Source organism: Capsicum annuum, chromosome 2 (genome assembly GCF_002878395.1).
Source record: "Capsicum annuum cultivar UCD-10X-F1 chromosome 2, UCD10Xv1.1, whole genome shotgun sequence".
NCBI lineage: Eukaryota > Viridiplantae > Streptophyta > Magnoliopsida > Solanales > Solanaceae > Capsicum > Capsicum annuum.
In genome coordinates, this window is record NC_061112.1 from 101,510,294 (window position 1) to 101,522,083 (window position 11,790).

At 35.9% G+C, this 11,790-nt stretch overlaps 1 protein-coding gene across 1 annotated transcript; it reads right to left on the reverse strand.

Moving 5' to 3' along the window:
- Positions 1-3,985: 3,985 nt before the first annotated feature.
- Positions 3,986-9,415, reverse strand: LOC107861050 (uridine kinase-like protein 5). Its single transcript, XM_016706449.2, has 15 exons — positions 9,282-9,415; positions 8,844-8,975; positions 8,124-8,215; positions 7,859-7,928; positions 7,634-7,749; positions 7,315-7,411; positions 7,044-7,123; positions 6,251-6,445; positions 6,020-6,103; positions 5,881-5,941; positions 5,672-5,732; positions 5,402-5,495; positions 5,005-5,077; positions 4,835-4,917; positions 3,986-4,419 (listed from the first exon to the last, which is right to left on the reverse strand). The coding sequence occupies exons 2-15, from the start codon at positions 8,956-8,958 to the stop codon at positions 4,258-4,260; spliced, it is 1,383 nt and encodes a 460-aa protein (XP_016561935.1). The 5' UTR covers positions 8,959-8,975; positions 9,282-9,415; the 3' UTR covers positions 3,986-4,257.
- Positions 9,416-11,790: the final 2,375 nt, after the last annotated feature.

Here is an 11,790-nt window from a genome sequence, read left to right on the forward strand (position 1 = left end):
GAGTCTTTTGTTGATTGACTATTAATTGATTTTATCAACTCTTATTGTTGTTGTTGGTCATAATTTTCATAGAGAAAACATTCATGATTTTTCGGGTTCCAGTGCTATTATTACTGGCTTACTGCTTCATTGAATTGCCTTCTTGACTTCTACATCTGATTAACGTTAAGGCCAAACCTGGTCCTTAATGTGGACAAGGAACTTGGAATTGTAGCTGGTCTGCATGATAGAGTGGCACATATCTATGGAGGTCTTGTATATATGGTATAGAGCAGTAATAGCTGTACGCTTTTCACGGTTATAAAGTTGGTATAGTTTGTATGATCAGTTTTATTCCTTTCTTTTGCAGGATTTCGGCAAGAATCGCCTGACCAACCAACAAAGAAGCAACTCGATGGCAAACACTGGTGTTCTCTAATCTCCTCTGATTACTTCATTACTGCCTCTATAATTCACCATCATGATAATGATAAAACTCAGCTTCCTTTTACTCCTCTTTATGCGTGAACCAACAAGTTTAGAATATGTATAGTTTTTCATGCAAAGGGTTTATCAAGCCGTACTGTGGATTTAGGGTTTATCTGTGCAGGTCCTTCTATAATTTGGTGGCCTCGATATATTATTATATAGTATGTAATATTGTCACTCGGCAATGGATTGCTCTTCCTGAAACTGTAGGAAGGGGGGGGAATCACTGGTGAGAACATTGGCTTCTTGTATGAGCCTTTGGTTAATGATGATTTATACATTAAGTATCTGGTGTTGCTATTTTTTCGTCCTGGTTTGTATTGTCATGACGCTATTTCTAAGCTTGATCCAGATATTTTCTTCTGATAAGGGAAGTTGGACCAGTTATGATGTTATGTCTCCACGAATTTTCTATAGTTCAAGATCTGAGACCTCGATGATTGCTTGTGGGCGGATGTTATTTACACTGTATTATTGCGATGGCAATATACTTAATTTTATTATCGCATGTGATCCATTCACTAATGATCCTGCTTGATTGGTACGTGTTATTGATTTACCATTTTGAGGCTCGTGGTCTTAATTGGTTGTCTAGCAAATTGGGAGTGTGTCGAGGTCGTCTACAGTTTGCTCGAGAATAACTATGCAACAAAGTAGATGCCCCCTTGTATAAGTGTATGGGAGCTCGAGGATCACAGGTGGTGCACAAGATAATCCCTACAAACCAGGCCTTAAGAATCCGCCGATGCTGTCATGATAGTAAAAAACTTGTTTTCTGTACTAGCTTTTCACCCATATAATAAGGATCTTATATGTTTTCTTGTAAGTAATGATCTTATTGTCGTGTACAATATAAGAACAGATAAAGTGGAAAGCTCTACCCGCAATTCTCTATTCATATATCCACCAAGATCACTAACACCAGATGAGATACCAATTACCGAACAACGGAGACCAATACGAATTACCCAACAATGGTGGCCAACTCCAGTAAGGCAATCCCTTTGATGTCAGAGCTTAATATCAAAGACTGCTCTTAGAGTTGTTGATCATCCTTCCTTTTTTTTTCTTCATCTTGTCTATTTTTAGTCCATTCAGGATGTTTTAGACTTTGTCATATGATATAGTGTTGAACTACAAGCATATTAACTTAAAGTTGTTTTATTTTCCTGTTTTTGAGTTGTAGTTAGCTAAGATCTTTCTTTCTGCTTATGTGTTCATAATCAAGCCCCTATGATATATACTGCTTTACTAATATACTATTGCTATGTCTCAATGAACGTAATGAGGATGAATCGGGTAATGGTATATGCATATCCATGGATCTTGGTCTTTACCTGATCTACGCTGAGAATCCCAGCGATTCTGGGAAGGTCTGTATCATTGATACCATCGACTTTCTAACTGTGGACAATCTTTCTAGTGTTTGGCTGATTGGTCTTTGGAATAGGAGGGCTGTTCTATATTATTCATCTTAACTCAGCATTACAGTTTGAAGTGTTGAACTATATCTGTCAAGATACAAAGAGGTTAAGGACGGTAACTCGAAGAGGGGACAGTTAAGGCTTGTAGCCAGCCCATAAAGGACCCTCTATTTTCAGCTTTATTCTTCGTTTTAGAAGAAAATCGTTACCTCCTAGCGTCTTCCACAAATGTGTTAAAACATTTGTAATGATGAAAGGCGTAATTGCTGCCCTAGGTTCACAGGTGAATGTTGAATATCAGCATCTTCGGACATTAATTGGTAAAGCATTTCTCAAAATCAGGCGCATAGTACAGTTAACAGAGAGATTCGAGTTAGCAGGTGATGAGTTCATTATGTCAACAATGGGAGAAGGTTGCAAACATAGCTGTGGAAGGGCTCTGCTTGAGAAGGACTAAGCTAGCGGCCTTCATGAATCATAATTTTGATCTTAGAAGGTAAACATATGGCAACCTTCTCTGATTGATTGGCAGATCTTTATTAGTTTACCATCACATGTTGCTGATTTAGTCACTAGTCCTAATCGAGTAGTGTGACCATGCTGCTTTTTTCCTTTTGACATATGTTTGTGCGACAATGCTCTTTACATCCATATCACCATAATGTTTTTTAATGTGAATACATGTCTATCACATTGCTTGAAAGACCTATATAATCTTTAGGAATAAATATGTTTGTATTTAAGATAATAATACATGGAAGCAAAGGATTCATAGACGATACCAACTAGTTAAACTCAGAACTTAGTCATTGTTACATTTCCATTAGGTTTGCATAGAAGTGTGAGATTTAAAGAGCCTCCAGTTTTGGAGAACCCAAAATCTGCCTTGGAAACAAATAACTTAAACAGCTTTGAAATGAAGGGAGATCGAATAAACAGGAATATATAGAGAATTCATATTTCCGACCCTTAAATGACTGATGCCTTACCTACCTCTTCTGTTTCCAAAGCTATTTCTAGAATCAAATTTTAATTTTTATATTGTTACTACAGAGCTGGTATTATTAAATATAATTGCTGAAATTCAGTATATGAATCGTGAAGGCATATGTTTAGTGACAACGCACTCAGAGCTGTGATCGTGGGGATGTTCGAAGTGGCTCGACAGATAAGGAGGCTGCATCAAAGTTCCCTGAAAGTGGTGGGACTGTGGTTGTATTCTGTCCACATGGGCCTTCCCAAGTGAAGCAGCTCAAGGATGCACGCCAAGATGCTAGTTTTGTTTATGAGACAATTGAAATCATGTCTTCGTTTTAAATGATATTGATCAGTTATATTCTTTCACCTTCTAGTGCACAGTACTAATACAGGGTCACTTATTTCCTATGAATAATGATCTTGAGGATTTCACATCTATATATATGAAACTGGAACAGTCCAATCTTTTGAGAATATAAGCAAGATCAGCCTTTCTCTTTTCCGTTTGTTCCCCCCGGTGTTTAATATTATAGCTGTGCGAACTCTGGTGCCCAGTTACTACTGTCTACTGCTAGTAGTGTTTGCTCACGAGAGAACTATGTAATGGTGGAATCATCATATGCTTTTCTTCCTTTCTTAGGGGCATTATGCACTGGGGAAGAATGAACTTAAATTCTGATGGGAAGTGTTTCCCCTTTTAATGGGTCTTACGTGGGGGATCCGAATAGTTGGGGCCCCATGGCCGGTAACAGATACTGGATGATGGATCAAAAAAAGAAAAAAGAAGGGCAAGGGCAGGTCAACAGAGAAAGAATAAAGTTCATCTTTTTGGATGGTAGCTTTGAAGTTTAAACATGAGGGATGGCAGGATTGAAGATGGAAAAAGTGAACTGCAAGAAAGGGTAGAAGAATGCTGTTCTAATATAAAAAGTTTAAAAGAGAACAGCTTACATCAGTTATGAAAGCTGGATCTTAGTAGCTTAGTTAGTTGGCTGCATGAACTTTCACCTTGTTGATGAGAGTTTGATCCTCCACCTTGTGAATTCCCTTGCCCCATTTCCCATTCCCCCACCCCTATGTAACTAAAAAAAAACGTTAAACAAACATATAACACATTTCCATATGAGGTGCAACAGCAATACTGCAAAAAATATGACAAATTCAATTACAACTCTATGGTCATGCCTCCAAGTCCCCAGATACCTCTCCTATCATAAAATCTCCTGATTCTTTCACTCGCCTTTCATCCCCTTGAAAGAATAAGAACTCGCTCTTTCTAATTAGAACAAAAGAGGAACAAAGCGCGATTTCTTCATGGCTAAGATTATGTCATAAAAGAGGGACAGAGTATGTCTGTCTTCTCCTAGTTAAGCTTGCATGGATGATGCTACGAAAGAGTAGCTTTACTACCAGTACCAAAATAACGATCTCCAAATTCTCCCATACCAGGAATCACATGCAAGTCCTTGTTAAGGGTTGTGTCAATCTCTGATGTCACAATCTTCAATCTTGGATATTTGTTGCATACAGTATGTAGTCCCTCAGGAGCCTGCATGAACCATTAATACATTCAGAACTATCTGTCGCGGAATATTCCACCCATCACACCTTAAGAAAGACATTTGATAGCCTTAATATAAGAGTAAAAGGGCAGTCTGGTGCTCTAAAGCTCTTGCTATGCACAGGGTCTAGGGAAGGGCTCCACCATAAGGGTGTGTATTGTACGCAACCTCACCTTGCATTTCTGCCAGAGGCTGTTTCCAACATAAGAGCATGTCTAAAATATCTATTTTTCTCATTAAATATGCCATTTAATTAACACTCCACGAGCAGGAAGGCAGAGCGGAAAAATGACATGAGTAATAAATGACTTCTTCTTTGGACCAGAAGCAATATTACGATAAATTATCTCAGACAAAATACTATGGGTTTTGGGTTATACAATTTTAAATATGAGTACTTACTGATATGAGGTTTAAGAAAACGATGTTAGACTCTGGTACACCTTTACTAAGCAGCACAGAAATAGCTTTCACTGCAGAATTCCCTGGAAAGTAAATCAGCAATTCATTGGTTAGTGGCAAAGTTGTATAGTCAGAAATTTATTGATTGATAGAAGCAAAGTGTATCTGACCTGAAGCAAGTACTGGATCAAGCAGCAACACATGGCGACTTGCAATATCTAAGGGTAGCTTCTCGTAGATCAACTGCAATGTTGCTCAGATCAGTAAGAAACTAAATTTTCTTCATGTTATACTAGTATTAAATTCTCCGTTGTCACAGATTTTTATAATTTTAAGCAAGGATAAAGGTTTTCTGTATGGATTGGAAACAACTCTTTGTGTGTGCGCATAATGCAGTCATAGTTTGTACTTATTGAGTGCCAGAATCATTTGCATATCATATTTTTAACAAAAGCATTTTCAACATTAAGGAAAGGACGATGTACCTCGTCTTAAAGCAACGATTCTTTCTTTAATAATTACCACATTTCTCTGTTCTTACTAAAACTGGTAATTGGTACGACTAACCTGCCTGCCACTTTTACCCTCCCCATGGATTAGAATTTTGCCAATTTTGATTCCCTTGCAGCAAGCTCGCAATGCATTTTCCATGCTTTCTCCACTGCTCCAAGACAACCATGTTAAAAGTTCAATCTGTTTATTACTACTATAACTGGAGAGTCATTTGAATGACAAGTTAGTCTTGATAACCGGAGTGTAACACGGAGCAGAAACTGTCTGGAATATATATATACTGTAAAATGCTACCTACTCTATAGTAGAGCAGGAAATAACTACCTTCTAATGACAGAGACTCCACACAAGCGTTTACAGAAAACGACTCCACTATAAACAGATCCTGCAAAAGAGGAAAAAACAATTCCTTCACCAAGTTCTTGTACATAGATTTTGAACACATCAGATCAAGTTTTTGGGCACCAAAAAAATTAATTTGTCATCTTTTTGTGGATATTTTAAATGGAAGCAAATGAGAATAGGAAAGATACCTGTAGGAGTGGTTATCTGCTTCTCAGTAAAGGGAAGGTGACCAAGACCATGCTCCACAACCTCAAAAATGAGTAAAAAAAGATGTCTCACAACATGCTCAGAAGATAATTCATTGACATGAGATAAAAACAATCATACCAGGCGAATAAGGCGATCTGCATAAAAAACAAAGTCATGCTTGGTTGTTTTTGCATTTCGCACAAGCGTATGCATCCCACGTATCTAGAAAATGGACAAGTGTTATGGGACTGTTCCACCTTGGTCTTCAAGAATGTTGAAGGACAGATAAAGAGTACACTTCGCATATTCAAAAAGGTCCAGTACTTGAATTGGAGTGCAATCAAGAAGACAGCCTGAAGACATCCATACCTGAAATGTAGAAGGTATAACGAAAACATTTGAGTATATTTTACAAAGATCATGCTGTCCAAGCTTTGTACGAATATGCTGAACTATCAAATCGATTGCAACATCATTATCTGCTCCTCGAGGAATTATTACATCAGCGAATTTCTTTGTTGGAAGAATGAACTCCTCAAAACCAGGTTTAACATGTTTGGCATACTGCATGGCAGAGAGCATAATGAGCTAGTAGAATATAAATTTCAAATGAATCAAGTAATACAGAACCCAAAATATGGTGAAACATATAAAACTCTAAAGCTACCTGATATCGAATGAGCATCATAGATAAATGTAGCAAAAGGTTATTCAAGTTCTTCTCTTACATATACCTAAATATATATTCTGCCACGTATAATGAATTGCTTAACTAGGTGAAATGTCTCTATTGACATCAACTCTTGTAACATATGTAAATTACAGGACCACATGGAAGATTACTTGTGTAAATAATGGTCCAAAAGGACCTCCTAACACAACATTCGTTGATCTCCTGTTAGTGCGTGAGGTGTTAACTACAGAAGCATGGCTGTCATTTATATACAAAATATGATGTACATTGTTACTCATGGATTTGACTCATATGCATTGACAACATAAAGAAGAATTTACACTATTAAATCTTTCTTAATATGCCGCAGATAACCTGACCTATTTTTCGGTTTTAAGTGCAAAAGAACTGCTAAATTGGTGACCTGACATACAACTTAGGAGCAACAGAAAATCCAAAACTGTTTTTAAGTGCAAAAGAACTGCTAACTTGATCTAGCACGTTCAGGATGTTTCTGTTCCTCTCAACAGTATCCCGCCGTATCCTCCTGGCCAGACGGACATCAGAGTCTGCATTCATGAAAACTCTAATAGTTTACGGAGCAATATGGAAATATTGGAAACATGCCCTAAAAGGCTTCAAATTAAAGAATTTCAGTTACAATTTCAAAAGCAACAGTGGGGTTAAAGATTTTACAGTAATGTATTCAGGTAAATTATTTGATTATAACTATTCTCGCCAAGGTCAGTAAGAGAAGAACCTGAATCAACAAAGATCTTCATGCTCATGAGATCACGTATACGAGGATCATGCAGAATAAGAATTCCATCTAAAATGATGACTTCTGAGGGATTGACCTGCATTTGATTAGAAAACTTGTTAGAGCATCATTGCCATTTGAAATTTGAAGCTTCAAGATGAAAGTTGTAAAGGCATAATGGAAAAATGTGCTGTATGTATGTTAACTGACTGCAACGGCTTCAGCAATCATGATTGCAGGCAGTGTGAACTATTGCAGGGTTACGTGCTTAGCAAGAATGTCAACTTAAATCCTTGGGTAGGGAAGATTAATATATTACCACACGGGCTGGTTCAATCATCTTATGGCACTTGAAATCATAATTAGGAATGCTAATTTGTTGTCCATGTTTTAATTTTTCCATACACGAAAGCAGAAGCTCTGTATCAAAGGCATCTGAAAAGAACGCATGATTAAACAAGCAAACTTTAGAATGTGTTCAATACAAAATTTACTCGAGCAATATTTTACCATGTATTTTGAAACTTCAAGATTAGTTTCCTACCAGGATGATCGAAGTTGTGATCGTGAACTTTCTCTAACTGCTCTGCAGTTAATGGATGATAAAATGCTTCCTGAAAGTTAACATTAGGTTGGTCAAGAGTTAGAAGATGATGAGAAGTTATACGTGACAAGAATGCATATTTCCCAGAATACCAATTGCTCACAGTCGAAAGACGAGAAATTTAACTAGGATCAATTAGGACATGAAGAGGTAATTCTCATATTTACAAAGTGAAAGTGCATATAAATGCTGAGCAGGATTTTACTTGACTGATTAGTACGACTCGTTGATTCTGAAGCTGCGAAATAATCATATTGCAAACAGTTGTTTTGCCAGATGCAGTCCCTCCAGCAACACCTTCACAATTTCGATAATTTCTTAATGATTATAAAGAATGCACAGACAGAAATGAAATACCAAATGGACATAAAAAGATTCTCGGGCATACAAGGGTCAATATCAGCTATCTCAGTCAATCGATACCAATCAATCAACTACACATCAATCCCAAACTAGTCGAGCTCAGCTGTATGAATTCTCTATGTCCATCCAACTCTACTCGAGCTATAAACATTAGCTTATATCACATTTAAATGCATTGTAAGAGTAGGCAAGCACTGCCATCATTTAATCTCATCTAGTCATGATATTATTTAACAACAAGAACAAAAAGAAAATGGTCTGCATAAGTGTTCAATTAGACCTTTGCAACACATTTTGTTAAGGTGTCCCTGGCATAGTACATATACAAATATGCAATATTCGAAGAACTTTGCAAATAGACCTGGACTAAAATCAAGGTGTGCATAATTTCAAGAAGTTGGCTACTCATGTTTTTTCATTCATGGACATCGATATACATGTGAAATATTACTAAAATGTCTAACAAATATTAATCCTAAACCCATATATACTTCAAAAGTGCAAAGTATTCAATGCTAAGAACCTTAAAGGTTGAATCCATCATGCGAGGATGGAGCCTTACCAATGACGAAAGGTACCTTCAACACGACTAGTGCAGTATCTGTGGAAGCATTTGATTGAAGGGACAAGTGTTTTTCGTCACCGCTTTTCAAAGCAGAAGCCATTTGAGAATCCATTGATCAATAGGACTATCCTACAAAAATAAGGACTCGTTGATCAATTGGCATGGATTCCTGATACAGACGTTACGTTATTAAAATCTATCACCATGAAAAGAAAATGAACGTACGTTTTATTAATCGTATTGAAATTCAATCAATCAATTAGTACAATCTCAAACTCTATGTTATACCTACTTTCTCAAGTTCAGATGAAAAAGAAAGCTGATTGCTCTTCAATTTTTTTCCGTAGAGATTGATTTAAATAATGGCTTACTTGTTAGAGATGGTTACACGGTCTATAAATAATATCATTAAGAATTTTAAGATGAAAGTTTTACCTCTTAACAATTGATGAAATTAGTTTTTCATTTGAGCTAGTTTCTGGAGTGTCGATGGTAAAAAAAAGAATACGGACTTTTGTTTGGGTGATCTGATTATTGTAATTTGTTTTGTTGTGAATTGTGGAAGAAGCACACTGAAGGAGCGGGAAAATAGCATGTTATTTTGGATATCTAATTTATTACTATTAAATTATTTTGGACATCTATTTGTTATTGACTTCAACTAATATCCCACCAACATATAGAGAATTTATAACGTATTACTCACTTTAAAATAAAAGGGTAATATTTCCCCCCATATATGGAAAAAAAAATATTTTTCCTTATATTTTTACGAATACAAAGTTATAATAGTCCTTTTGTTATGGTATATCTCAGTGAATGTCTATCAAGATTCATTTGATGTCGGATTTGATGTATTTGTCTTTTAGTGTGAAACTAGGGGTAAATTCCCCTATAAATAGAAGGATTTCCTTCATTGTAGATCATCCCTCAAGAGAAGAAATAAGAATTACGCTCTCTATTCTCTCTACTCTTCTTCTTTATTCTTTCTTATTTTATAACGCGTTATCAGCACGACCGTCTCAAATTTGAAGGCTAAGGCTAAGGTATTATTACTTTTCTTCCCTTTTTCCATATGGCTAACAATCTTACGAAGTGTGAGTTCGTTGCCCTTCAAAGTTCGGGCAAGAACTATATTTCATGAGTGTTGGATGTTGAAATCCACCTAGATGATATGGGTCTTGGAGACGCCATAAAGAATGAAAATACAACATCCAGTCAAAATCGTGCTAAGGCTATGATTTTCTTGCGTCATCATCTTGACGAAGTTCTGAAAATTGAATACCTTACTACTAAGGATCCACTCGTATTGTGGAATAGCCTAAAAAAAAGGTTTGACCACTTAAAGATGGTCATCCTCCCGAAAGCACGATATGAGTGGATGCATCTAAGATTTCAAGACTACAAGTCTGTTCATGAATACAATTCTGCCATGTTCAGAATTTCTTCTCAATTGAAACTTTGTGGAGAGACGGTCAATGATAATGATATGATGGAAAAGACGCTTTCCACTTTTCATGCCTTGAATGTGCTCTTACAGCAACAATATTGAGAAAAAGGTTTCAAGAAGTATACTGAACTGAGTTCTCATCTTCTCGTGGCTGAACAAAATAATGATTTGTTGATGAAAAATCACGAGAACCGACCAACTGGATCTGCACCATTCCCTAAGGTAGATGATGTGCACGCTCACCATGCTAGGTGTGGAAAAGGTCGCGGCCCTGATCGTGGACGTGGTCGTGGTCGTGATGACCAAGAAAGAAACGCTATTCTGGGTGCTAATCATTCATCGAATAAAAAGAGAAAAGATGAGAAACGTGAAGCAATTACTTGTTTCCAATGTGGTGGAAAAGGACATTATTCACGTGATTGTTGTGCTCTCAAGCACTTGGTTGATCTTTATCAAGCATCACTAAAGAAGAAAGAGAGAAATCCCGAGGCTAACTTTCTCTCTGAAAATAACGTTGACATCACATGCTTGGATATAGCAGACTTTTACGAGCATCCTGAAGGAAAGATTGATCACTTGATTGGTAATAGTTCCGTACAAGAATGAATGTTTTTATTTATTTTTTTAAATTGTTGATAAGAGTTAGAGAATAAAAATCATGTAAAAGTAGTTATTTGCATGAGTATTGATTTTTAATTCATATTGATTAGTTTAATTATATTATTGTAATTTATTATTGAATTGAATTGAATTTCAATTTTATCATTATTTATTGAAAAAAAAAGAACGTAACAATACGTGCAGGTGTGGAGATGCAGGAATTGAATCCTTTACCTTTTGCATGCAAATCAAGCACATAATAATATTATTAAATTCTTTATAAAACAAATATAATACTGGTGCAGTTTTACTCTTCTTTATAAAACAAAATACGTATAATACTTATGCAGTCTTAGTCTTGTGTTGTTATACAGTTTGGATAATGTAGTTGACTTGTTTAGTTAATGTGACCAAGGTAACTTGCTTAATTAATGTGCTGTCCAATAATATAGCCTCCAACTTTAACAAAAGTGTATATGGTCACCAACTTTATTTAATTTCTTAGTAAAGGGTGATTAATAATTCTTTATACTATAAGCTTTCACTTTGTACAAAAATTTAATATATATCTTATTTAGTGTATGTCATTTTATTTGAAAGATATGGATAATTTTCAAGAAGATATTTGTTTGATTGATTCTGACACTACACATATGATATTCAAAGATAAGAAATATTTCTCCCATCTAAACATGAACAAGATTAGTGTTACTACAATTTCTGGTAGTGCTAATTTGATTGAAGGCTTTGAAAAACCCATTATAATCTTGCTCAAGAGAACTAAAATCATCATAAATAATGCTATGTTCTCTCCCAAGTCTCGGAGAAACTTGATGAGTTTTAAAGATATCCGTGAAAATGATTATCATATCAAGACATTTGATGAGATGAATC

Excerpts from the sequence above, each read along its gene's own strand:
- LOC107861050 (XM_016706449.2), bottom strand. The coding sequence starts at position 8,958 with ATGGATTCTCAAATGGCTTCTGCTTTGAAAAGCGGTGACGAAAAACAC. Across the intron at positions 6,446-7,043 it reads TCCTGAACGTGCTAGATCAA|TATGCCAAACATGTTAAACC; the intron begins GTTAGCAGTTCT and ends TCTGCCATGCAG. Across the intron at positions 5,733-5,880 it reads GCAGATAACCACTCCTACAG|GATCTGTTTATAGTGGAGTC; the intron begins GTATCTTTCCTA and ends CCTCTTTTGCAG.